Source organism: Triturus cristatus, chromosome 11 (assembly GCF_964204655.1).
Source record: "Triturus cristatus chromosome 11, aTriCri1.1, whole genome shotgun sequence".
In the NCBI taxonomy this organism is placed as follows: domain Eukaryota; kingdom Metazoa; phylum Chordata; class Amphibia; order Caudata; family Salamandridae; genus Triturus; species Triturus cristatus.
In genome coordinates, this window is record NC_140594.1 from 172,381,939 (window position 1) to 172,408,434 (window position 26,496).

The 26,496-nt window shown below is 53.1% G+C and overlaps 1 protein-coding gene across 2 annotated transcripts in view; it reads right to left on the bottom strand.

The window, feature by feature from the left end:
- The window catches only part of ANAPC7 (anaphase promoting complex subunit 7), a 216,532-nt gene that overhangs the window by 12,322 nt on the left and 177,714 nt on the right, over positions 1-26,496 (bottom strand). For both annotated transcript variants that reach the window (XM_085636462.1, XM_085636461.1), the window contains exon 9: positions 23,414-23,638. In XM_085636462.1, coding sequence (XP_085492588.1) covers positions 23,414-23,638 — 225 coding nt within the window. The remainder of the gene's footprint in view (positions 1-23,413; positions 23,639-26,496) is intronic.

Here is a 26,496-nt window from a genome sequence, read left to right on the forward strand (position 1 = left end):
ATAATAAAAATGTTATGTTACCTTGTGTTAAGTTATGTGTTAGGTTTTGTTGAGGCATGTTTTATGTGTTGTTAGGCTGCTCTATGTTACATTACTCTATGATCTGAAGATTCAAGCACCTGACCTATTCGGGGTATTTTAGTTCTGGTGTCCCCTTCATGGAAAATATAGAAAATCATCTTTTGTTTCGTGAAATTTCCAGGTTTTTATTGTTATCAGTTTTGTAAGACTGGGATCACAACCCCCATCACTGGTGTACAGTGGCAGGAAGGTGCCACAGCCTTATGGAATACGATTACATAACGCTTGTACAATTAATTATTTGAAAAAATCTAGTTTAGTTTACTCAGGCCAGGCAAACAGCGGGTTTGCCTTGTAGCGGAAACAACAAATGTAGATATAATAATTGTGTGAATATTCAGGGTTTCACAGTGTGCTTGACAATAGCATCAAAGATGGCACCGGTGACCGCACTCTGCCTGCAATCTAAGAAAGAGCCGCCATTTGTCATTGTCCATTATCTAAAGCTACGCGTCTTTTAACCCTGAGTGCCTAGGAGGGGTGGGGAGGGGCATTCCAACACTGAGGGGTCAGTCCCTGTTGCACTTGTGGGAAAGAATGAAAGATGGCCTGTCACACTCCTAGAATTTCGGCATTCTGAGGCCTGCTAAAATCAAGGGTACTTTATGTACCTTGTATTGCTTGACGGAAAGTGTGCCATGAACAGGAGTGGGAATCCCACCAGTTGTATTTTTTTTACGAATGTACCCCCTAAACATGAGGACGTCGAACATACCTGCAGTAGTGCTGAAATGGAATAGAACTTTTTGTGCGAAATATGTGAGATAAACTCTCAAAAGAAACTAATGAAAGTGAGAAATTAGGTTCGAAATTGTGCTCTTTCATATCAATTCAGTGACAAGGTGGTTGGTATTTACTCACTGTGGGGCGCTGTGTGTGTGTGCGTGCGTGTATTTCGTGGCTCTGTGGAGATGACCTCTCATAAGGGGATACTTGCCCCCACAAGGCGATGAGACGTGTGGGAGGGAGACTGGCCTCTCAGAGGACTGGAACCGTGCCCACTGTGTGAATGTGTGTCTCGGGGCTCAGTGGGGAGCAAGTGACTGGCATGTCAGAAGGCACGAAGTTCACCCCACCGAGGGACTGTCTTCCGGCTCCTAATGGGAGGAGGTCACCTCTCAGAGGCCACTGATTCTCGCCCACCGTGGGGCAGAGTGTATGGAGGCCGAGCGGGGCCATGAAACGGATCCCTCAGAAGGAAAGTTTACATCTAAAAGATACTCTCTGCCGTCGGCGTGTTCCTTCCGGGTCACTGGTGCACGTGTACTTCACAGAGGATTCTACCCGAGACATTTTCTAACACAAATGCAATAGCCGGTGGTGACTGCTTGCAAACTGCGTGGTATGTTCGATTTGGTAGTACACCCTGTGATTATTTTAAATGCTGAACACCAATCTCTGGTGTGTTTAAAGCATTACTGCGTCTGGTGCTTTCGTTTCCAGCATTTGATGTCGCCCGAGGTACTCCTCGCATCCAGGCTTGGATTACACCCCCGATGTGTGCCCACCATGAACATCGGCCCTGTTGGTCTTTGGAAGCACTTTGATGGTGTGTTCGCGACTTTGTCGCACATAGGTAACTGTTTAGTTCCCTCCAATAATGGCCTTTAAGTTAGGGGCCTCGGGGGCTAAAGAAACCCCCTTTCCTTAAACAAAACCTCCTTTGGAAGAGAGGAGCTCACCTGTGCTCCTGTTTCCACCTACTCTTCCAGAAGAGACTGGGGAGCCCCGTACTCCACGCGCCCTACACCTGTAACGACTCTCTCCCACAGGAGAAGCCAGGAAACATCGTCAGGACACCCCGAGGGGAATGACGACCTCGATGAACGGAAACCCTCAGCCATGCAGTGTCGTCAAGCAGGCGTCTCGGAGGCTCCAGCATAGTACCCCCAGGGGCACCCCGCTGTCCCCCTTCCCCCATAGTAGGTTACCCAAATGACACACACAAGACAGTTGGTGTTGGGTAACAATGCTGCAGGTTTATTACATAATTCCAGAATATGTAATGGGTGGGTTATCTTACGGGCGATCCAAGGGCAGGCAACCAACTGGGTCGCCTGCCCGCCTGATGAGCCGGGCAGCGCGGGAGCGATGCCTGCCGTTGCTGCCATCCAGGTGATTCTTTCTACGATCACGTGCCGTTGGTAACTTCTACTCACGCCCCCCCCCTCTCGGGCGGAGTGTCGTTTAGCAAGCCCCCGGTTGTTCAGGCCCACAACCGCACGCAGGACTAGCGGTGCGCCGACACGGCTTCAGGGACCCTCCCCTGAGGCTCCTCGGTTTTGGCTCAGGCACCCCCTATGGTGCCGCGCAGAGGTACCCTTTGAACCGGCCTGCTTCCAGATCGCCCTGTAACTCCGCCACAGCTCTGGAGGCGGCTCACCGTCGTAGCCAGGGCCCCCCACCAACCCGCTATAATCTTACCTGCAACCTCTCCTATCTAGGGCTTCCTGTAACTAGCTGGAAGGGAACCATCCTAGCAGAAAGAAGAGTTTGAAATTCTGCCACCTCATGACAGTGTGACAGCGCTAGCGGGACTCAAACCCTGCGAGATCCCTTATATCCACAGGCCCAAGACTTACCAGTGAGCTATAGCTCCTGGTGTTGTAGATGGCCCCATCTATGTCCCCAAAACCCGAGACGCCATCCCAATCGGATAGGGTCTGCTGAAATAAAAGACCCGTTGGGCCTGCGAAGATGTGCCAAGAACTATTCGCCCCCCTGCGGGAAGGTTACACCTCTTCACAATTCTGGGCCTGCCCTCTTTGGCTATTAAGGCGAGAAGGGTTTTACTTAACCTTTGGCCAGTCCCCTCTGATTGCTAAACCTGGAGCACAGGAGTGCTCCTAGCTGCCCGCGCGTGACCATGGGCAAGGGGCGACTCTTGCCCCTGCCCACCATCCCTTATTCCTTATGGGAGTTTTGCCCCTACAGATCCCTCAGTGATGAAACCCCCTAGGCATACCAGCTTCGGGAATCTGTCTGGCTTAAGCATTGCGCTAGGCATACCAGCTTCGGGAATCTGTCTGGCTTAAGCATTGCGCGCTGTCTGTAAAGTTCAAGCATTGAGGATTGACTAAGTCCTACTTCGCCCCTCCCATCATGCTCCCTAGTACTAGGATGGCAGGGGGGTGCCCCCCCCCCACAAACCCAGAGCATCCCCAGCGGTGCCAAATTCCTGCTCCGTTGAAGTAGAGATTTAGTGCACCCTGGGCGTAACAAATGTTCTATTGACATAATGTCCCCTTGTGTTTGCCCCGCTGACACCCCAGTTATTGGGACAGCAGCACCATACGTAGGCTGGCAGCACTCCCTGAGCGCGGTAAAAGTGTCCGTAAACCAGGATCCCAGTCTCCTGCAGCTGCAGTACGCGACCAGTGATTCCGCAATGGTCCTCTAGACATGAAGAAACCCTATTTTACCTGGGCCTATCTCCAAATGATGGTGGTTTCACCCAGCTATGGAACCCATTTACTTGTTTTGCTACTCGGCCCCCCTATGGGTAGGCCTCAGAGTTAGGGCAACACGCGTGCTTCCAGGGCACGGCGCTGCTAGAGAGCAGATGTCTGTTACCTACACGCTGATACTTTATCTGTTGCTAAATGCCCTGCCGCTGGAAGTTTCCCAAGACCTTAGAGTTTGTGTTCCCACTTAGATTGATCCCATCGCCTGGGGGGAACCCCAGTGGTGGCAGGACCTGCATGGTAACTGCACCCCAGCGTAGCTGTCGCTTATTTGTGACGCCGAAGCAGGAGATGCCCCCTTAGTCTAACCCCTAGAGGATAACCTTGGGGGCAGACAAGTCTGTGGGAACCAACCGTAAACTTTGGTGCAACTACCGGCCCTATTCTGAATGTTGCGGATGCTGCATGGTCAATAATGCCCTGACGCCATGAGGCTCTACGTGGTGTTTATCACTACTTTCAGGCTTAGTGCTGGTACAGCATCGCCACGGTGCCAACCGGTGGCGTACCATTTGCAACATGGGCAATCCTGAAACTAGTGTCTGTCATGTGTACTAGGAGCGACACCTTCTAGAATCGACATTCAGTCCGCAAAGCATGCAAACTCGACCCGAAGGTATTGGAGAGCTGTACATGAGAACTGCCTTTACATTGCATACTCAGGCACAGGGGGAGATTAAGTGATTTGCCCAAAATCACAGGACAAGACCTCGAGGCTCGAACCCTGGTTTCTTGCCCCAGAGTAGACGGCTGCACATGAGTACCGTATTTATAATACATATGCAGGCACGGGAAGATAAGAGATTTCCCCAGGATCACAGGACGCGACCTCGAGGCCCTAACCCTGGTTTCCTGCACTAAAGTCGGCGACTGCACATGGTTAGTATTTTCATTCCTATCCAGGCACGGGGAGATTAAGCGATTTTCTCAAAATCACAGGACGCAACCCCGAGGCTCTACCCTGGTTACCAGCACCAAAGCCGCGCTTGCTAGGCAAAGATGTGGCGGTGGCGCGAATATATAATGAATGTTAGAATGGGGAACCCCTAGTTGGCACAGGTAGGTACTTGTGACAAGCAGTGGTCCCTTCTTCTATTCAGGGCGAGAGAGTTACCCCCTCAGAACAACCCCTGCTCACCCTATAGGTAGTGTGGCGCGAGCAGTCAGGGCTAAACTTCAGGGCGCTAGTCAGTTAAGCATTTATGATCACACACAGTAAACCACAATGATCCCCCACAAACGGACACCAGGCGTAAGTTGTATCAAAAATACGGATGCTTTATATAAAAGATTTCTTTGTTACGCAGGCATGTACAAGACCATCGATAACGGTTACGAAATGGAAGCCACAAGATGATAATTAGGCACTGTTCTTGTCTTTGATAACTTATTCGATCACGAGCGCTTCACAGGGCTCGGTTGAGTCGGTCCAGTCACGATGATGCGCAGGGCACCCAGGGTACAGTGATACGGGGAAATCAGAACGTTGCGGACCCCGAGTCCGATAGAGAGTTCACTGTACCTGGGAACGTGCGGTGTGCTGGGACGAGTCTTCAGGAGAGATGCAGGTTCTGCACCTCGTGGGTCTTCCGGATCAAGAATTCAGCGGGCGGCTTTCGGTAGACAGGTGCGGCCCAGGGCCTCCGACACGGACGGTGCGGGAGGTCACTGCGGAGGGCGGCACGGTCAGACTCAGGCTGGGAGGTGAAGCGGGGCGGCCGGATACGTTACGACGTACGGGCGGCCGTCCGAGGCTGGATTTCACTTCCCCACTAGAAATCCGGCGGGAGGGCGAAAGGGCACCAAGCGCGCTCCAGTAGCAGGCAGGTGACAGGGAAGCGGGACGGCCAGACTCGTGGGTCCAGAGCGACTCAGGTAGAGCGGGGCTCTCGGCGAGTGGAGGCGGCCAGGCTTCTGGGTGTCACGGCCCTAGGAGGGATGCGAAGGTGCGCAGGGCACTCCGGCGGGAGAAAGCACACGGCTCGAATTCTCAGACGAGCGGAGACACGGTGAACCCACTGGTCCTGGGGTTCAGTTCAGGGGGCAAGCTCTTCTTCCAAGCCCTTGGAGATAGTTGAAGAACAAAGTGCAAAAGTCTCTTTCAGTCTTTTTCCTCTCCTTTCTTAGCAAGGCACCTACTGCAGGCCAGTCCCTCAGGTCAGGGAAAGTTACTCCTCCTTCAGCTTCTTCCAGGTCCTTCTAGTCAGGCAGAGTTCCTTCGTGGTTCAATCTGGATCTGATTTCTTAGGAGCCAGGCTCCTACTTTTATACAGGGATTCTTTTGTTCTTTAGCGCCAGGGGGCCTGGGCCTGGCTCAGTCCAGTTTTGGAGCACTCTGTTGTGGTGACTCGGCTTGTTCCTTTCAGCAGCAGGGCAGAGACATCAGCCGCTCCACAGGGGGCGGCGCCGGCTTTGTGGTGGCAGAGCACAGGTCTATTCAAGAGTCAGGGTGCACTCCTCCCACCCATCCTGGGGTAATCTTTCTACCCCCCACCTGGCAGCCAACCTGTCTCCTGGAATCCCCCCAGCCCTGCTCCTGTACTGTTGCTAGGCAGAACACACACACAGCAGAGGCGGACTGAGATGGTTAGGCACGCAAAGGCTAACTTTCTAAAAGTAGCATTTGCAAACCCAGGATATTAAAATAACCTTTCCTAAAAGACGTATTTTATTATCCTGAGTTCAGGCATACTAAACATGACTTTCTACCATGCTCTCTGAGTCCACTGGGGTCACAGCGTGTAGCGATCCCAGCAGCCCATTCTGGCCTATGGAGAGCAGGTAGCCTTCAATAGTGAAAAACGAAAAGGGCGGTAATTCACTATTAAGACATGCCACACCATCAGGGCATGTCCTACCTTATACCTACAATGCACCCTGCGCTCAGGCCTACCAGAGGGGTGACTAACATGTAGTTAAGGGAAGGTTTAGGGACTGGTAAGTGGGGACACTTGCTCAGTCAGCGCGACGGTACCAGACCGCGCGCAGGGTCTGCAGTGGCGGACCCTAGACACATTTTACCCCGCTGCTTCGGTGGGTGGCACAACCAGTGCTGCAAGCCCACTAGCAGCATTTGGATATACAAGCCCTTGGCACCCCTGGTGCACTCTACTAGGGACTGATAGTAAACCAAATAAACCAAACGTGGAAGTCAATTCACATAATACATTTTACCATAGGGAGCACTTGCACTGTGGCACTGGATGGCAGTGGCACAGTGCCCTGAGCAGCTAACACCAACACAACAACACATTGAGGCACAGACAAAAATGGAAGGGTGACCCACGCCAATGGTGCCAGGTCTAACAATGAATATATATTTGTTATTTGCTTGGCGCACAATCGGCCGGGATATTCCGCATAAGCAGCAGTTCAATTACTCCCACATAATTATCTCCCGGCCGCCAAGCATCCTCGGGCTCTGCCTGTACATGCCACTCGAGGAGACATGCAAGCGCGCCACCCCGAGCCTCGAGTCGGCTGAGCGAGGGGGGGGGGGGGGAGGGTAAAATAAATAAGGACGAGGCTTAACACATGTGCTTGCTTACTTAGTTTAGAGTGGTGGGCCTCCTGACCTGTATGTCGCTGTTCCTTCCGACCTCCGGATAGAACCAGTAACATGCCTACGCGCTTTTCCGACTACCCCATTAGGCCCCAAACCATAGGGAGCCGGCCGCCTTGTATCATGCTGTTTCTGACATTGCATCCAGCCATATGAAAACGTAACGTCGGACCTACGTCAATTAGCACTCTTGGATTGTCAATGATTGTCAATGGTTGCATGAGCTGAAAAGGCAGAAACTATGCATGCACACACTCACCGCGTGCAGTTCCTGTGGTGGGGGGGATCGAGATGCAGGTTACAAAGCGTCACATGTGGTCAGGATCGGACTGCGCGACCATTGCTGTAAATAGCACTTTTATATCGCGCAAACTCGACCCGAAGGTATAGCAGCGCTGTGCATGAGCACCATATTTACACACATATTCGGGCACGGGAGTGAGATCATGAGCCGCCAGGTCCGCGACCCTCGGGAACCCGTGTGCGCACACCGGCGATGCCTTCTTGAGACACCGGTTGAGGGGGGAAGAAGCATCTGTCCATAGCGCAACTTCGCGCCAAAGTAACCGAGCACCGGACACGAGCACCGTCCCACATTAATCAGTTCAGGTGCGGGAGATGTACTCATGCCCGGGATCACGTAATGAGCGCGCATGCATTTGAGCGCCGGACACGAGCAACGTGTCACACATTCATGCGCGTGGAATGCCGAAATTCCTTTAAACCGTAATGCGCGCGAAAGTATTAGAGCGCCGGACACGAGCACCGACCAAATAACCCATTCAGGTGTAAGGGGTGCCGTAATGCCCAGAATCACATAATGCGCGCGAATGGACACCCTTCACTACAACGCAACCTCATTTATCAGGCCCAGTTCGCTAACTGGACACGGGCTGTCAGTGTGTGCATCGCCGTGATACCGACCAATCAACCAAGGAGCCATGCACTGGGGCTCTTCCTGCCAGCTTGCAGGACGTGAACAGACCCACGCAGCCACCGGTGTCCTTTCCGCGATGCAGCTGAGCCCGATCTGTCCCAGCGCGTGTCTGTCCGCCTCGCGTGGCAGAGAGCGCCCCCCAGCCATTCGTAGTCGGGGACTCGGACTCAAGATGTGGAACAGAGAGATTTGTTCAGCCCTACGCCAGTCAGCCCTACGCCAGCTAGACCCAGCCGGAAGGACCAGACCTGGCCGGATGGGGCGATGGGGTGCTAGCCGCCCAATCCGTCCCCGGCGCCGTTGACATCAGAGACACATACCCGGGGAGAGCAGGGTACGCGGCGCAAAGGCGAGGGGCGGAGTCAGACCCGCATATGTGGGAGCACACTGGCTTTAAAGATTTTCGTAGTCGGCAGGATCCGAAACTGCACGGGGAAACCCCAATAGATTTCTAGTCTATCGCCTTAACCGCTCGGCCATGACATTAAAACATTAATGCGCGCTAACGTATTGGAGCGCCGGACACGAGCGCCGTGCCAAATTCACATTGAGGTGCAGGGGGGTGTTGTAATGTCCGGAATCGTCTAATGTGCGCAAATATGGGCATGAGCGAAATCTTGTGAACAATGCATACACATGTATCATGTATCCGCATTCTTCGGCAGCCAGCAATTACAGCTTGCATATTTATATAGCGCAAATTCGACTCGAAGGTATTGGCGCAATATTCTTGTGAACAATGCAATCCCTGCATCAGCATCTGCCCATATAGGCAGCCAGCCAATGCATGTTGCATATTATATAGCGCGAAATCGACCCAACGGTATTGGAGCGCTCTACATGAGCACCGTATTTACATTAGACCTCCAGGCATGGGGAGCTTAGTACAATATTACATGCTAGACTGTCCCAGAACTTGAGCACCGTATTTACATTACACATCAGGCACGAGGAGCTTAAGTACAACATTACATGCTCGAATGTCCCAGATCCCGCGAGCTCTGCACCCGCGAATGCGGACGCGACCTCGCGGGCCGGTACCCGATTCCTCCAAACCCGCGACCCGCTCGCAGGTTACACCGCCCCGCCCCTCTCAGCACCCCCACGACAACGCACTCGCTGCCCCTGAGCACGCAGCCCAATGCATGCCCCCCCCAACGCCCTCACTTCATCGAAGCCACCGGAGGGGGGGGGGGCGACTGATCCCGGGAGCGCCACGGGTTTGCACCGCCCGCGATCCGCGGGAACCCAGGCAGCTCCCAACCTTGTAGTGCTGGTTGGGGGGATGGGGGGGGGGTAGAAGGGTCCGAGTACCCACGCACGCTCCTAACGGCTCCCACCGGGCGCTGGGTGTGCGGCTTATTGGCCGGCCGCTCCCATATACACTTACTTGCGCGAAGTGCGCCGCCAAATACACCCCAGGGGACGAAAGGCCGACGGACACCCGATTGATTTAGTGTGTGCCCGACAGGACCTTAATGGAGCTTTACCCCACACTGAATCACGCTGCGGTGGGCAGGGGATAGCTTAGACCGAGCCCGCGAAACCCCCCGAAGCCCAGATCGATGTGGCGGGGGTGGGATGAAGGGATGGCCCCGGCTGGCAAGAGTTCCATTCCCATAACTTGCAAGCCACCGTAGCTTTGAAGCTCCCACATTCAAAACACGCCACAAATTTCGCGCCCTTTCCCGCGCGCCAAGGGCCCCCTTAATCGCGCCACGTCCCTACTCAACCGACACTAACGCTCATTACGACAGGACGCAGCGTCCTATCGAGCTACCATGGCCCAACTTGCACCCCCCCCCCCGCCCGTGGCCATCCGAGCCACAGGGCCCTGTCGACCTGGTACTGCCAGGGACAGGGCCGGGGCGGGTAGGGCAAGACTCACCGTTGTTCCTGAGAACCGTAAGTGGACGGTGGGGCCGGGATCGCAGCGACGTGGCGAGGACGACGACCGATGATGCCGGAGACTGCGACGATCGAATGGCAAGAGGCGCGCCAAGGCAGCTGAGCCTGGACGCGAGCACCGTACCACCTAACTCATGTCAGGTGACACGCATGTACTGGAGCGCTGGACGCCCGCTACATGCCAACATGCATTCGGGGGGAACGACGAAGTTCCTTAAAACAGTAATGCGCGCCAGCGAATTGGAGCGCCGGACAGAAGCGCCGTGCTAAATTACTTGAGGTGCCGGGGGGTGTCGTAATGTCCAGAACCGCCTAATGCGCGCGAATATGGGCACGACCGAATTCTTGCGAACAATGCGTACACATGACACATTTATCTGCTTATGGGCCGCCAGCAATCACAGCTTGCATATTCATCTAGCGCCAACACGACCCGAAGGAATTGGCGCCAAATTCTTGTGGCCATGCAATCTATGCAGTTCGCATCTGCCCATATAGGCAGCCAACCAATACCTGTTGCATACTATCGTGCGCAACCGACCCAAGGTGGTGGAGCGCCTTACATGAGCACCGTATTAACATTACACCCGGCACGGGGAGCTCAGTACCCTATTACCTGCTCGAATGTCCCAGATCTTGAGCACCGTGCTTACGGGGAGCTCAGTACATTATTACCTGCTCGAATGTCCCAGATCTTGAGCACCGTGCTTACATTAAACATCGAGGTATTGGAGCGCTTTACATGAGCACCGTGTGTACATTACACAAGGCAAGGGGAGCTACATGGCGAATGTCCCAGATCTTGAGCCCCGTAATTACATTACCATCCCGGCTCGTGAAGCTAAGACACCATATTACATGCTCGGATGTCCCAGATCACGCGAGCTCTGCCCTGCGAATGCGAGCGCGACCTCGCGGGCCGGGACCCGATTCCTCCGACCCGCGTCCCACTCGCAAATTACCCCGCTACCACTTGGGACTGTTCCCCCCAGCACCCCCACGACAACGCACTGGCTGCCACTATGCACGCCGGCCAATGCATGTCTCCCCCCACCCTCGCGGCATCGTAGCCACCGGAGGGGGGGGCGTCTGATCCCTGGAGCGCCACGGGTTTGCACCGCCCGCGATCCGCGGGAACCCAGGCAGCTCGCAACCTTGTGGGACGGGGGGGGGGGGGGGCTCCCACCGGCCACCCGCACCCATACAAACTTGCTTGCGCGAGGTCCGCCGCCATCGAGAAATACACCCCATGACCCTAATGGAGCTTCCAATGGAGCATCGATGTGGATTAAACCGGTAACCTTCGCCATTTGGCCACAGTGTTTCTGTCAGTATCACGCTGCGGCGACGCTTGGGCAGGGAATAATTTAAACGAGCCCGCGAAACCCCCCGAAGCCCAGTTCAATGTGGCGGGAGTGGGATGAAGGGATGGCCCCGTCGGGCAAGAGTTCCATACCCCTAACCTGCAAGCCGGCCGCCGTGGCCTTGCCGCTCCCACATTTAAATCCCGCCACCAATTTCACGCCGTTTCCCGCGCGCCCCCATGGCCCTTCAATCGCACCACGAACCCGCTCAACCGCCATTGACGCTCATCGCTATAGACGCAGCGTCCTAGAATCCACCATGGCCCAACTTGCGCCCCCCCCCGCCCGTGGCAATCCAAGCCACAGGGCCCCGTCGACCTGGTACTGCCCAGGGACAGGGCCGGGGCGGGGTGGGTGGAGCAAGACTCACCGATGTTCCAGAGAACCGAAAGACGACGGTAGGGCCGGGACCACAGCGACGAGGCAAGGACGACGACCGATGGTGCCGAAGACTGCGACCGATCAAATGGCGAGGTGGGCGACAAAGAGGTCGCCAGGAGGGTGGGGGAAGGCTAAATAGCCTCCCCCTCACACCAGGGCCAGGAAGTGACACGCATTGCGCGTCACTTCCGGCCAGCCCGAGGAGGGGGGCTCCGGTCGGCGTCCCCGCCCCCCCCCGTGGGAGGGGGTGGGAAGGGGTGACCGGTGCCCCGGGGGCACTAAGGCGCCGACCGCCAATTGGCCCCCCGCGTGGGCCACGGTCAGCGGCACTCCATAGAGTGTGTCCCCTCGATGTCAGTACACTGCACAGCACGCGCTGCCCGGCCGCAGCCATGCTGGCTACCGAGAGAGACGTCTTCATATCCATGCTTGGTGCCGAATCTAAAGCTAGCAGATCCTCTCTATGGGACGTCTCCACACAGGCAACAGGGGAGGGGGGGGTGGGCTACGTGACACCACACACAGAACACCCCGTGACTACTTTCTAAAAACACATTAATGTAGTGAGTGCGTTTGAGTTGTGATATCTACTGCTGGCTGCTACTACTAAGTTGGCAAATACAGCTATAGCCTGTAAATGCCTACATGACGGGGTGTTTCCTGCACCTTTCGCACAATCTCTTTCACATACCAACTGCACCCTGCAGTTCCCCGCACGAAGGGAACTCGCATATCCGTGATCTCCCAACGTGTCTCATTCAAAGATTTGGATGGCGTCAGGTGTGCCGCGTCCCCCCCGCGCTAATACCGCTCCCGCACCGCCGCTGCCAGGGGTGGGGGCGCTGGATGCCGCTGGTAGCAGGGGCTCCGGCCGGAAGAGTCCTGCACTGGAGGTGGTCGGAGGGGCCGCCGAGGCTGCGGCCGGAGCGGCCAGGCACGGGGAGGGTGAGGAAGAGGCAGTGGACGAGGACGAAGAACTGGAGGAGCACACAGAGAGCGCCGCGGATGCGGGCTGCAGGGGCACTAGCTGGGACTGGATAATCAAAGCTTTCGATAGAGCTATTGAGTTTGCCAATGTTTCTAAGCTGTGCTGAGTAATGCTGTGGTTGTGTTGAGTGATCCTGTAGTGTTGAGTGATGTAGTGTTGGCCCTGAGTGATGATGTGGGGGTCGCTGAGTGATGCTGTGGAGGTGCTGAGTAATGCTGTGGTGGTGCAGAGTGTTGCTGTGGTGGCGCCGAGTGATGCTGTGGTGGCGCCGAGTGATGCTGTGGTGGCGCCGAGTGATGCTGTGGTGGCGCCGAGTGATGCTGTGGTGGCGCCGAGTGTTGCTGTGGTGGCGCCGAGTGATGCTGTGGTGGCGCCGAGTGATGCTGTGGTGGCGCCGAGTGATGCTGTGGTGGCCCAAAGTGATTTTGTTGTGGGCTTGAGTGACGTTGTGGTGGTGCCGAGTGTTGCTGTAGTTTTGCTAAGTGATGCTGTGGTGGTGTTGAGTAATGATAATGTTAATCACAGACGCTGAGAATATTACAGAAATTGATGTCTGCTCATCTCATGCATGTCAGTTCTCAATGGATATGCGCATTACTTTCTCACACCCAAGCAGAACTGTACCTTCCAAAGAATCAGCATGAAGCACTTACCATCTTCTGGAGCTCCTCACACAAAGGAAGAAAATCACTGCCTGCCTGCAAACCTTGCACAGTCAGAATACATGCTAATGAGCCGTACATATGCACAGTTCATCCTCTCAGCTCGTGCTCTCCAACTGCATGTAAACACGTACATGATTTTTCCATCATATCAATACAAGCGCGCGCCCCACACCCCCTTCAAATGAGAAAAGTCCCAGTGTCGCCATCCTAAAAGCACAAAGAGGTAACGCTGCTGTATGCCACATTCCTTGTAGTACACCAGACAAAGCTTCCTTTTCTGCAGAGGCAGCAGCCTTTTAGGACTCATTCCTGCTGATTAAGGATAAGGAACACAGTTTCCGCTCTAAAGTTGTCACACGTAAACAAAACAACACTAGCAGCACACAATGGCGAGAAAGCACAACCCCCACCCCAGTGTGTGAAGCAGCCTATGCTTGCCTTCTGTAGGTGTTGTGTAACGGCAGCCACAATGCAAGCTGCACACCGACCAGAAATGACAGGCTGGTACTGGGCAGACATGGCGGAGACCTGGGTGGAGTGGGGGCTGGGGTGTACACTGCTGGAACAGTACCCGCGTGCCATACAGTATTGGGAACACATTTACGTGGTGGACCGAAGCCCCTAGGGAATATGCCATGTGTAATAAATAGTGGGATGAGACCCCAACACAGAGGGCAGTTAAAACCAGGAAAATGTTTAAGGGATGGTCCAATGGGCGTATGAAAAACGACCAGGTGTACATGCTTCAGAGGAGGCATGTTGCCCCTATAGAAGATCGCTGTCCATGCTGGTCAGGAATGGCCGAAACCAAAGGAAGGGAGCTGAGAAGTATCAAGGGAAAATTAAACTCACGTTGTACTCGTCTGTTTAAAATCGAAAAATAAAGTGTGGGGTGGGTTGTAGTTAGAGAATATGCGCTGATTGTAGGTTTACATACAGGCAGGAATCGGTGCCCTATCAATAACATACGAGATGTTATGGGAAATCCCTACATAAGACATACCGAGTGGTATAGGGCGTCTGTGTGGACGACATACAGTTTGGTATGGGACGTCTGTGTCGATAACATGGAGGCTGCTAAAGAAAGCCCCTGTAGATGACTTGCGGGGGCGCATGGGATGTGTTTGCATGTGACATACAAACAGGAATCGGATGTCGCAGTAAATGACAGGCAGACACGCAGCGGGAGAAGACAATGTGGATTACAATAATTCAGCTAGCAGCAGGGATACGCTATTTCATAAAAGAAGCCAGAAGGCAGAAAAGCGCTGCTTAGAGGGAACCGTTCTACAGAGCATGAAAAAACCCGGCTTTTAAGGAGGCAAACACTAGTGGAGAAAATGTTCTGCCTGTAGGCAGCCATATTCCAACAGAGCAAAGCCATCCAAGGAAAAGCCCATTTACATAAAACAAGACGCGCGGCCGCGAGACACGCTCTGTGGTGGGCTCTCTCTGTGGTGGGGGAGGGGCGAGGAAGACAGAGGCGGAGCGAGGTGCGCACGCTTGGGAGAGCAAGAGGAAAGCCAGATGGCGCCTCTGCTTGTGCCAGTGCGCGTAACCGCACGCAGTATGCCACACAAAAAGCTGTGGTAGGCTTTTTAAAGCCCACTAACTAAATGTCTCGCCAGAGCAGCGCATGCGCTGGCTCAGTCGAGACCTAAAAGAGCTTTACGACAGAAGGAAAGCAGGCAGGCCAATCTGGGTGGGCCGGACCAAAAAGCCAAAGGGAGGCAACCCAGAAAGCTCATTTCCAATGGCAGCCCACTATTTACCATAAACGGTGACACAAGGCAATGGAAATGAGGGGCGGGGCTTCAAGTCCTCTTCCCAAAGTCCTCGTTAACAATAAATCTCGCCATGCGAGCAGCACATGCGCTTCAGCGCTCGGCGGGACCTAACAATGGATTAAAGCCCAGAAGTCTGTACTGGACGCAAGTGCTTGTTATTGTTCAGCATTCTGTTCATCATTGCTCTTTTTGAATTTCTTGCCCTAAGTGGGACAGGTATGCCCAGACTTGGGTTCAGTGCTCACTATGCCACCGTAGTCAAGCTAGCCTAGCTGATGAGGGACGATACTCCGAAACTACTCCTGTGATGCTCGTTTCCGGACTGGGGATGACCTAGCCTGGCAGGGCGAGCTGGAATGTTTTCATGGGGAGCAGGGTCAAGATGATTTGAATATGGCCATGTCTAAACTGAAACTGCGTGGTGAGCAAAAATACGATGGATTTAAGCCCAGATACGGGAGGGGGGGGGGGTTGACATTGTTGAGCATTCAGTCCACCATTAGGACTTTTTGCCAGAGAAAAATGAGGCAAACAGTTTGCATAGTGCCCACTTCTTTGGATATGTGAAAGAAACAGCCAGTCTGTCAGTGAAACAAATGAAAAGCCAGGACCGGGTGGCAAACATCAGCTTACATAGTAAGCAAATGAGAAACCAGAAGGTTCGTTTTTCGCTTTAGGTACCAGCATTTCAGTTGGCAGATGCTATCAGCATATGATTTATTTGTCTGCTAAAGGGGCTGTTTCCGTAGTGGAGATCCTAGCTAATGTATTCAGTGTCTAAGTTAGTTCGAATCGCAGGTGGTCAAGGTCAGAATAGCAACTGAAGATTGTAAATGTGGGTCTGGCATGTCAGGCAGCAATTTGGGTGAATACATCGGGTAGTATTCTGTTCAGGGTTCTCAACAAAGATGGCTAAGTGTGTGGAGTTCTCAGGTCTTCTAACTAGCTCACTGTAAACATAGAATTTGATTTCATAATGGTTAGTCGAGGAAAGCTGCTCAAACTGGAGATCTGGAGCTCAAGTATCAGTAAAAACTGTAGATCAAGGCAATTGCTGTCCCAATGAGATTGTTTCTTAAAAAATGAGTAAAACCTAGAGAATCTGCAATGTTTTGGATGTGTGCATTGGATGGGGCATATCTGCTCACATGTTTAGGTGATCCCAAATTAAATGGGTTGAATGTTTTTGGCCAGATCAAAGAGGAGTGAATGAGCGATAGCAAGAAATGTCTTGGGTAACTGATACATAATCGCTCATCCAGGGTGGTGGTTGAACTTGTTGGCTCTTGCATACGACTCATAGGATGTGCTTTGCAATTGCCTGAAACAGTAGTAGTCAAGATGGCTCTACAACCTAGCCTCCCCTTCTGTGGTGTCATATTTTAGTCAGAATGAACAAGTTACTTACCTTCGGTAACGATGTATCTGTAAGAAACATTAGTTAGTTAGATTCCTCACCTTAGAATATCCCCAGGCGTCAGACTGGATCCGGAAGATTTTTCGTCAGCAATACCCCTTGCGCGTCGCTAGGCGTCGTCTGCGGCTCCGCGTCCGTCGTCGGCGTCGTGCGCCGGGATGACGTCGGAGTACTTAGACGCCGCCCTCGCGCGCTGACGTCAGTTCTTGTACATAGCCTTCCGCGCCAGGAACGCAGAGCCATGCAAAGACCGACACTGGTGCCAAAAATAAAATCTAAGGGCCTGAAAGGACAACCTTAACCCTAGATGTCAGTTCGCAGAACGGGGAGGATGGGAGGGTCGGTGAGGAATCTAACTAACTAATGTTTCTTACAGATACATCGTTACCGAAGGTAAGTAACTTGTTCATCTGAAAGAAACACGTTAGTTAGATTCCTCACCTTAGAATAGATACCCAAGCAATACCATCCCCGGTGGTGGGTCTGCGAACCAAGATCACACCAGAAAGTCCTGGAGGACAGAACGGCCAAAGAAGCCATCCCTCCGGACTTGGCTGTCAAGGCAATAATGCCTGGCAAACGTGTGTAGCGAAGCCCACGTCGCCGCCTGACAGATGTCCTGCAAAGGGACTCCCCGTCCCAAGGCAGTAGTAGCCGCCGTGGCCCGAGTAGAATGGGCGCGCAGCCCAACAGGAGGGTCCTTTTTAGCCAAGGAATAGCAAATTTTTATACACAAAACGACCCACCGAGAGATGGTCCGTTTGTGCACAGCTTTCCCCTTCTTAGCGCCCACGTACCCAACAAAAAGCTGGTCGTCCACCCGGAACTGTTTTGTGCGGTCCAGATAAAAGGAGAGCGCACGTTTTGGGTCCAGACGGTGGAGCCTCTCTTCCTCTTTGGAAGGATGCGGAGGCGGAAAGAAGGTGGGCAAGGTGACAGACTGCCCAAGGTGAAATGGAGTCACCACTTTAGGAAGAAAGGAGGGACGAGGCCGAAGGACAACCTTGTCCGGATGAACAGATAGAAAAGGAGGCTTTGAAGATAAAGCCTGGAGCTCACTCACCCGTCTAGCCGAGGTGATGGCTACCAGAAAAGCAGTCTTAAGAGTCAGAAGACGAAGAGGACAATTGTGAAGAGGCTCGAAGGGAGCGCACATCAGGAATGTCAAGACAAGATTCAAGTCCCACTGAGGCATTACAAAAGGGACAGGAGGGAACGTGTGTGTAATGCCTTTGAGAAAGCGTGTAACCACAGGGGACTTGAAAAGAGAAGGCTGATCAGGAAGCCGCAAGAAGGCGGAGATGGCAGCAAGATAACCTTTCAGGGTGCCCAGGGCAGAGCCCTGCCGGGCCAGAGAAAGAAGGAAGAGGAGAACCTCAGAAAGAGGGGCGGAAAGGGGATCCACAGCCTTTGCTGTGCACCATGCCACAAATTTGTTCCACCGGCAGGCGTATACCGACTTTGTGGAGGGACGCCTGGCTGCCAGAATGATATCACAGACTTCAGGAGGCAAGTCAAATGGCATCAACTGCCGCCGCTCAATCTCCACGCATGGAGGTGGAGGCTGGACAGGTTCGGGTGGAGGACCGTCCCCTGCTGCTGCGACAGAAGATCCTCCCGAAGGGGCAGACGTATCGGGGGATCGGTCAACAGACTGAGTAGCTCGGGATACCAGTATCTTCGTGCCCAATCCGGAGCCACCAAGATGACTTGGGCCCGGTCGTGCCTGATCTTCTTCAGCACTCTGGGCAGAAGTGGTATAGGCGGAAAGGCGTACAACAGACCGCAACTCCACTCGTGACGAAAAGCGTCGCCGAGCGAGTGCCGCCTTGGAAATTCCAACGCGCAGAACTGCTGACATTGCGCGTTCTCTTCGGTGGCGAATAGATCTAACCAAGGCTCTCCCCACTGCTGAAAGAGACCTTGCGCCACTTCGGAGTTCAGACGCCATTCGTGATCCATCATGCACCGGCGGCTGAGTTCGTCTGCTCTGGCGTTCAGAGAGCCCGCCAGATGTTGAACCACTAGGGTGACGCCCTGGTGTTCCAGCCACGTCCAGAGGCGCAGAGCCTCCTGACAAAGGGTCCACGACCCCACCCCGCCCTGTTTGTTGCAATACCACATGGCGGTGGTGTTGTCCGTGAACACCTGCACGACACTTCCCCGGACAGAGGGAAGGAAGGCTTTCAGTGCAAGCCGGATCGCTCTCAACTCCAACAGGTTGATGTGGAGACGAGACTCCGCCGGAGACCAGAGGCCTCTGATCTCCGCCTCTCCCATATGGCCACCCCAACCCAGGAGGGACGCATCCGTCACTACGACATGCTCCGGTTGGGGAAGGGAGAGGCTCTTGCCCTTGACCCACTCGCGGTCCGTGAGCCACCACTGCAACTGCTGTGCAGTGCCCTCCGAGATCAAGACATGGTCGGACAGGTTGCCGTGATGCTGGGCCCACTGAAACTTCAGGTCCCACTGCAGAGCCCGCATGCGCCGCCTGGCGTGATGCACTAGTAGGATGCAGGAGGCCATCAGCCCCAGAAGCCGCAACACTAGCCTGACCGAAACCCGGGATAGAGGCCGAAAGATGGGAATCAGGGCCTGTATATCCCGGACCCGCTGTTCCGGTGGATGGACCCGGAACTGCGCCGAATCGAGAACCGCTCCGATGAAGAGGAGCTTCTGAGAGGGACTCAGGTGTGACTTCGGCACGTTGATGGAAAACCCCAGCAAATGCAGGAGATCCGCCGTAGTCTGGAGGTGGGAGACGACTGCCTGGGGCGAGCCCGCCTTCAACAACCAGTCGTCGAGATAGGGGAAGACTGAAACCCCTGATCTGCGCAGATGAGCTGCGACCACCGCCAACACTTTCGTGAACACCCGAGGGGCACTGGTGAGGCCGAAGGGGAGCACGGTAAACTGAAAGTGCTCTTGGCCCACCGTGAACCGCAGGTAACGCCGGTGGGCCGGCAGGACGGGGATATGAAAATATGCGTCCTGCAAGTCCAACGCTACCATCCAGTCTCCAGGGTCTAGGGCAGCTAAAACCTGAGCCAACGTTAGCATCTTGAACCTGTCCTTTCGGAGGAAGGCATTGACGTTCCGGAGGTCCAAGATAGGGCGTAGGCCCCCCTTGCCCTTCTTGGGAACCAGAAAGTAGTGGGAATAACAACCACGACCTACTTCTGGACTCGGAACGCGCTCGACGGCCCCCTTGGCCAAGAGAGCCGAAACTTCCTCGCGGAGAAGATGCAAATGATCCCCCGAGATACGGTGATGCTGCGGTGGCATGGCTGGAGGGGTCGTCTCGAAGGGGAGGGAGTAGCCCCTTCGGACGATTTGCAGCACCCACCTGTCCGATGTTATGGACCGCCAGTGGAGCAGGTGATGGCGAACTCTGCCGCCCACTGGCGTGGTATGGGCCTGAAAGCTCGGACTAGGAGGGCTTTGAGGCGGATGCTGCCGGGGTGGAAGTGGGCTGACCACGTCGGCCTCCATTTCCGCCACGGCGGAAGCCACGTCCGCGACCGCGCGCAGGTTGGTTCTGCGGCTGGTGGCTTTGCGGACGTGAGGAGGCGCCCCTTCCTTGGCCACGAAAGGGGCGAAAAGCGGAGGTGTGCGCCCGCGGAGCCGAGAGGCCCAAGGACTTGGCCGTAGCCCGGGAGTCCTTAAAGCGGTTCAGCGCACTGTCCGCCTTCTCACCAAACAGGCGAGTGCCATCAAAGGGCATGCCCATGAGGGTGGTCTGGACATCCCCGGAAAATGACGTGGACCGCATCCAGGCGTGGCGGCGGAGCGCCACCGTGGTTGAAATCGCCCGACCCAGCGAGTCCGTGGTGTCAAGCCCACATCGTATGGCGTGCCGTGCTGCATCCCTCCCATCGGCCAAAGCCTGGGTAAGACGCGTCCGGACCTCCTCCGGACACAGGGGCAGCACGTCCTCCACCGTATCCCACAGGGAATGGGAATAACGGTCCAAGAGACAGGCGGTATTTAAGGACCGCAGGCCCAAACTAAGGGACGAGAACAGTTTCTTGCCAAACTGCTCGAGTCTCTTGGAATCCCGGTCCGGCGGAGCGGTCGGGAAGGAGGATTGGGAGGTAGAGGCCTGGATAACCAGACTCTCGGGGGTGGGGTGTTGGGACAGGAAACTGGGGTCGCCCGGAGCAGGGCGGTGGCGCCTGGCAACGTTCCTATCCACAGGAGGAACTGTGGAGGGCTTGGACCAGGTGCCCTGCAAAACGTCAGTGAGGGCCTCGTTGAACGGCAGCAGAGGCTCAGTGGAGCTTGCTGAGGTTTGAAGCACCTCAGTGAGGATGTTAGTCCTCACAGCCACGGCAGGCAACTCGAGCCCAAGGGCCTCGGCCGCCTTGCGCAGCACCACAGAAAATGCTGCACCCTCCTCCGAAGCCACGGTCGGAGGAGAAGTGAATCCAGTGTCTGGCGAGGTGTCCAGCCCACTGGCCTCCCCCAGTTCATCTGCCCAGTCCTGAGAAAGCTGTGACTGAACAGCCATAGGGTCCTCGAACCCCTCCCAGTCGCCCCCTTCTTCCGATTCCTGATAAACAGGAGGAATGATCGGAACCGGACTGTAGAGATGGTAGGACTCAAGCGGCGTCGGATGCGGCGTCGGTCGACGCCGCTGCGGCGCCGGGTCCGGATGAGGGCTAAACTGGGGTGTCGGCGCCAAAGGCCTCGGCGGCGCCGGAGGTGTAGGCGTGTGCGCCGGCGGCGCCGGTGACGGCGTCGGTGGTTCAGGCGTCGGCGGAGGAGTGACTAGGTCAACCGGCGTCGACTGGGGCCCAGGCATGGGCCCCGCGGGGACCTGCGGCGTCGAGACCGGAGTCGTCGACGGCGCCGGGGCCGGAGCCGCCGGCAGGCAAGATCGCCCAGTCGAGTCCGCGGGGCCCGAAGGCGCGCCAGCGGGCGTCGACGGCGGGGCCAGGCTCCTCATGGCCGAGAGGAAGGCACTGATCTCCGCCGGCGCCGCGTCAGTCCCAGGGACCGGAAGGTATGGGGGCGGACGCGGCACCTGCGGCTCCGCCGGAGCCGCGGGGGTGGAACCACCCTGACCCTCGGCCGAGTCGCGCGACCGGCGAGGGGAGTCCGAAGAGCGGTGTCGCCTCTTGGACTTCTTTGAGCGTTTGGACTTACCCGACGACTTGGAGCCGGACGATCGATGGCGTCGGCTAGGGCTCCGCGAGCGATCCTTGGACCTCCTCCTGGACCGGGATCGCGCACGACGCGGAGACGAGTGGCGAAGCTCGAGAAGCTTGCGGGACCGCTCCCGCCTAGCCTTCGAAGTCAGGGCCTGGCAGTCGTTGCACGACTCCGCGTCGTGGTCGGGGCCTAAGCAGTAGAGGCACCGGCGGTGGTGATCGGTCACCGACATCAGTCGATGGCAATCCTCGCAAGCCTTGAACCCAGGCATCCTACCGGCACCAGATGTCGACAGACAAGGATCAAAAATGATCAAAAAAGATTTAGTCAAAAAAGACTAAAAGGGGTAGCTCTCCCGGATCTGCGCTTACTGGCGCGGAAAAAAGAAGAACTGACGTCAGCGCGCGAGGGCGGCGTCTAAGTACTCCGACGACGTCATCCCGGCGCACGACGCCGACGACGGACGCGGAGCCGCAGACGACGCCTAGCGACGCGCAAGGGGTATTGCTGACGAAAAATCTTCCGGATCCAGTCTGACGCCTGGGGATATTCTAAGGTGAGGAATCTAACTAACGTGTTTCTTTCAGATGCTATATTTAGAAGGGAAGAGATTAGCTGAGTCTAAGGCTGAATAATAGTTGAGCAAAGACACAGTGATGGCTCTTTATTTATGATGAGGATGGAGATTATTGTAGACATTTTTTTTTACTGAGGAGCATTAATGAGGGTACATACAGAGAAGGGAGATGCATCCGTGTCATCATGGTATTCATGAGATTAAGGAATAGGAAACCGAGATGCCGAGGCAAAGAAAATAAAACTGGGAGGCGATGTAAAGCGAGAAGGAGGCATCCTCAAGGCTATGCCTTTGTGCGAGATGATGGATCATTAAGAGACAAACAGACATTTGATATTCCTTTTAGTTTGTTGCAGTTTTCGACCAAAAAAATGAAGGTTGAACTTGTTAACCTGGATTATTTTCTTTCCATCATTAGAGATGCCAAATGAAGTCAAGAGACTGCATGCAGCAGCGTAAAATACAAGCTTCTGACACAGACTGTCAATAGGAAGAACAGTATAGAGTGAATGTTCTCTCTCAGGTTCTGCCATCAAGGGTGTAAAACAAGAGGTCACAGTTAGTGTTGCTTTTTATAAGGTTGAGAATAGTTTCAACGATCAGAGTCTTAGGATACGTAATGAGTTTGTTGGATTTTATTTTTTACTCTGCTTGGAGGTTATGATGGGGGGATTACAAATTTAGTAATCTGATTAGCCAGGTGTGCATCCGGTGAATGTTTGAAGTAGGGGGACCTAATGGTGTGGCTGAGAAAAATGGTAAGGTATAGTGTTGCACTGACACAATCCCCTGAATTCAAATTGTTTTCCCAGGGTATTCCCAGATGCTGGTAAACCTGTGAATGCGTGCATCAACGTATAGTACCAGCACTGACTTATGGTTGCACGCTGACACAAATTCAATATGAGGCCAATAAATTCCAAGTTAAATTCCAATGAGATTAGAAGCTAAGGCAATTTACACTTGACAAAGAAATATATTACTTGTTTTCAATGATTTGACTCAATTTGTTTCGTTTTCCAGCAACATGTTTATAAAACATGCTTGGTGGTGCTATGGCTGCTTCAGTGCCATGCTTTTCATGTAACAGGGGGATTCTTGCAATTTTGAAAAGATCAAACTTACTGAGAAGTTCAGCTTTTTTCACCACAGCTTTCACATAATCTGGCCTCTGTATTAGGGCTTTATCCAAAAGTGTTTTTGCCTTCTCCTGCGTCACTGGATCTTCTAGACAAACTGTTGCTAAAAGGGTAAGGGTCTGTGCATTTGCGCCAAGAGTTTTATAAACATGGTTCGCCATTACCATGGCTTCACGAATACTGTTGGATGCCAGATAACATTCAATGAGGCCTAAAAACAAAAGGGACAATGATTCAAACAACATTCAAAATACAGTTGTCCTGCAATACCACATCATAATCAATGCAAGGAAATAAATGATTAGAAACAAATTTTTTATATATATATATTACTTTGCAAAAGGGCCTTTTAAATTACTACCTTAATTTTTCGTTATGAGGGTCGTATAAAATTGAAAAAAGTAACCCATTCGAGGACACAATCACAGGATTACCAAGAGAAAACATGAACAAAAAAGGAAAGAAGAGAAATTCTAAATTCAGACACAAATACGAGGAACACAGAGACCTTTGAAAGAACAGTAACTATTAGTACACAGTACCACTCTTTAATAATCAGAGAAAGTGTAAAAGTAATTGAAAAGGTTTCTTCAAGCATCATCCTTTAAATGTGCTTAGTTTGTAATGCAACCAAGCTACCATTAGCTCACACATGACGATCTGTCATCGGATTTGAAACTATGCAGCTGCACAGCTGCAAAGCCAGCACTCTAAAACAATGTGCTGGTTTCTGTGAGGCCTTGGAGCCTGACAATGTAGGTCAATCTAGTTCACTCTCTTCTGAAAATTCTTCCTTTCTTTCATTCCTCCTCCATCCCTTTCTTTATTCCTTGCTTTACCTTCTTTCTCAGTTAAATTTTTCTTTCTTCTTCCTGTCTCTTAACATTCCCTTGCTATTTTTCTCTACTTTCTTTATCTCCTTTCTTCCTCTTTCTGTCTCTGTTTTCCTCAATGTTCTCTTTGTTCTTCTGTCATTCTCTTTATATCTATTCTCTCTACTTTGTCTAATTCTTTATTCCGGTTTCCATACTTCAGTCTTGCAAAAATTAATGTTCTTTCATTCTTTTTTCCTACCGTCTTTTCTCGTTTATCCATTTATTTGTTCTCCCATTTTCTTACTTGCTCTCTTTGCTTCACTTTGTCCCCTCTATTTCCATACCGTTTCATTCTCTACATCTTTGTCTACTTCTTTCCTTCTTTAATTCAGTCTCACTTTTTGTCTTCTTTTATTTTTCTTCCCATTTTTTTTTCTTTTGTGTTCTATTTACTCATTGTACTGTTTCCTTTCCTCCTTTCTTCATCCACTTCTTTTCTCCAGGTCAATTTTTTTTAAAAACAAAATTATATTGATTTGCAAACATCCATACAATATTTTCGATGAATATTGCTGCAATCCAAATACCAGCATTACTTGGGCTATAATTCTTGCTTATATTTCCTTATTGCTGCAAAATCAAACAGTCGGACTCTCATCTTATACAGTAAGCCCCATGTCAAGAAATACAGCCCGTAGCCATTAATGTATCTAGATTCAGCCTCTAGCTTCAGTCAACAATTGCCATGCTACCTATTGCAATCAACAACAACCCCTTCCCCATACCCCCACCCCACCTCCCCCTGGAATGCGATGGTTGGGCCCATCATTGGGTAGCTAGCTAAGGTTTGGTTCCACTCCCCTCCTTCTCATCGTCTGAAATCAACAGTTCATCTTCACACATTCCATCCCTTAGCTCAAAGTGAATTGCTAAATATCTCAACTGCCGCTATAGAAGGGTTATGCCTCCTTGGCGCATTTACTTGATCCTCATATTAGTCCCCCCTCGCACTGTGCTTAATCAACCATTGACCTCAGGGCTGTTTGAGGGCCAGTTCTGTTTTTCAAATCCTCCACTAGTGCGGTCAAAGTTCTGGCGGCCTCCAGTGAACCCTTTTCACGCTTGACATTCCTAGTCCTGACCGCTCCTTCATAGTCCGACCAACGAAGCACCTCCCTTTTCCAGCTTTCCAGACTAAGCCCTCTCTGTCCCTTCCAATTCCGAGCTATATCTCCCTTGGCCAGGAGAAGTGCCAAGTCCTGAAAGCCACTAGTGACTTGTTTTGGGGGTATGCGGGAACCAGTGAAGGAGACAGTGTTGTGGTGCATAATGAACCGCTCTCTCTAACACCTCAGTCAGCGTGTCCGTGATCGCTTTCCAAAATCTCCCCAGGTATGGGCAGCTCCAAAACATGTGAAGGAACTCTGCACCTATCTTTGCACAGTGGGGGCACTTAGCATCCGTCGTCGCGAAGTACCGGTTTATTCGCTCAGGGGCAAGGTATGCTCTATGTAGCACATAAAAGTTGATAAGTTTGAATCGCACATTCCTGGAAAACCTGGGGAGGCGGCTCACTAGACCTTCCCATATGACCCCCTGGGAGCTCATATCGTCCTCTGAGGTCTTTAAAAGGCAATAAGATTCCATCTTCGTACAAGGTCCCTACAGTATTTAGTCCTGCCGCCACCCAATCCCTTAGCCTGTGCCACCCCCATCCATGTGTAAGTTCCCTGAGCCAGTCCAGTAGGAGGTCTGGAGCGCAATACAGCAGTCGCCATAGCGCCATCATTTTTAGAAGGGCTATTCTGCCCAGCACAGAAAGGGGCAGGGAGGCCCAAAATTCCATATTCGTTCTACGGCCTCGTATGGCTTTTCTTACGTTGCCCTCCAAGGAATCAGAGATATCATGATATTTTTTTGTCCCTAGGTACGATAAGCAGTGAGATTCCCATATGACATCCTGACCTATATCTGGTCTGCCTCTACCCGCAGCGGTCGGGAACAAACATGACTTCTTCCAGTGGACTAGGAGTCCCGAAACACTTCCTCATGTGAGAAGCTCCCTTGCCCCCAGCAGGTCTTCCCTCGTATTCTGGAGGAAAAGCAGAAGGTCATCAGCATACAATGCTTTATAATGTTGCTGACCTAGTATCTCGAGACCCTTGAAAGGTCTCCAGGATCTGGCCTGGCAGGCTAACGGCTCCATGGCCAGGGCGAACAGGAGTAGTGACAAGGGGCAAACCTGCCTGGTGCC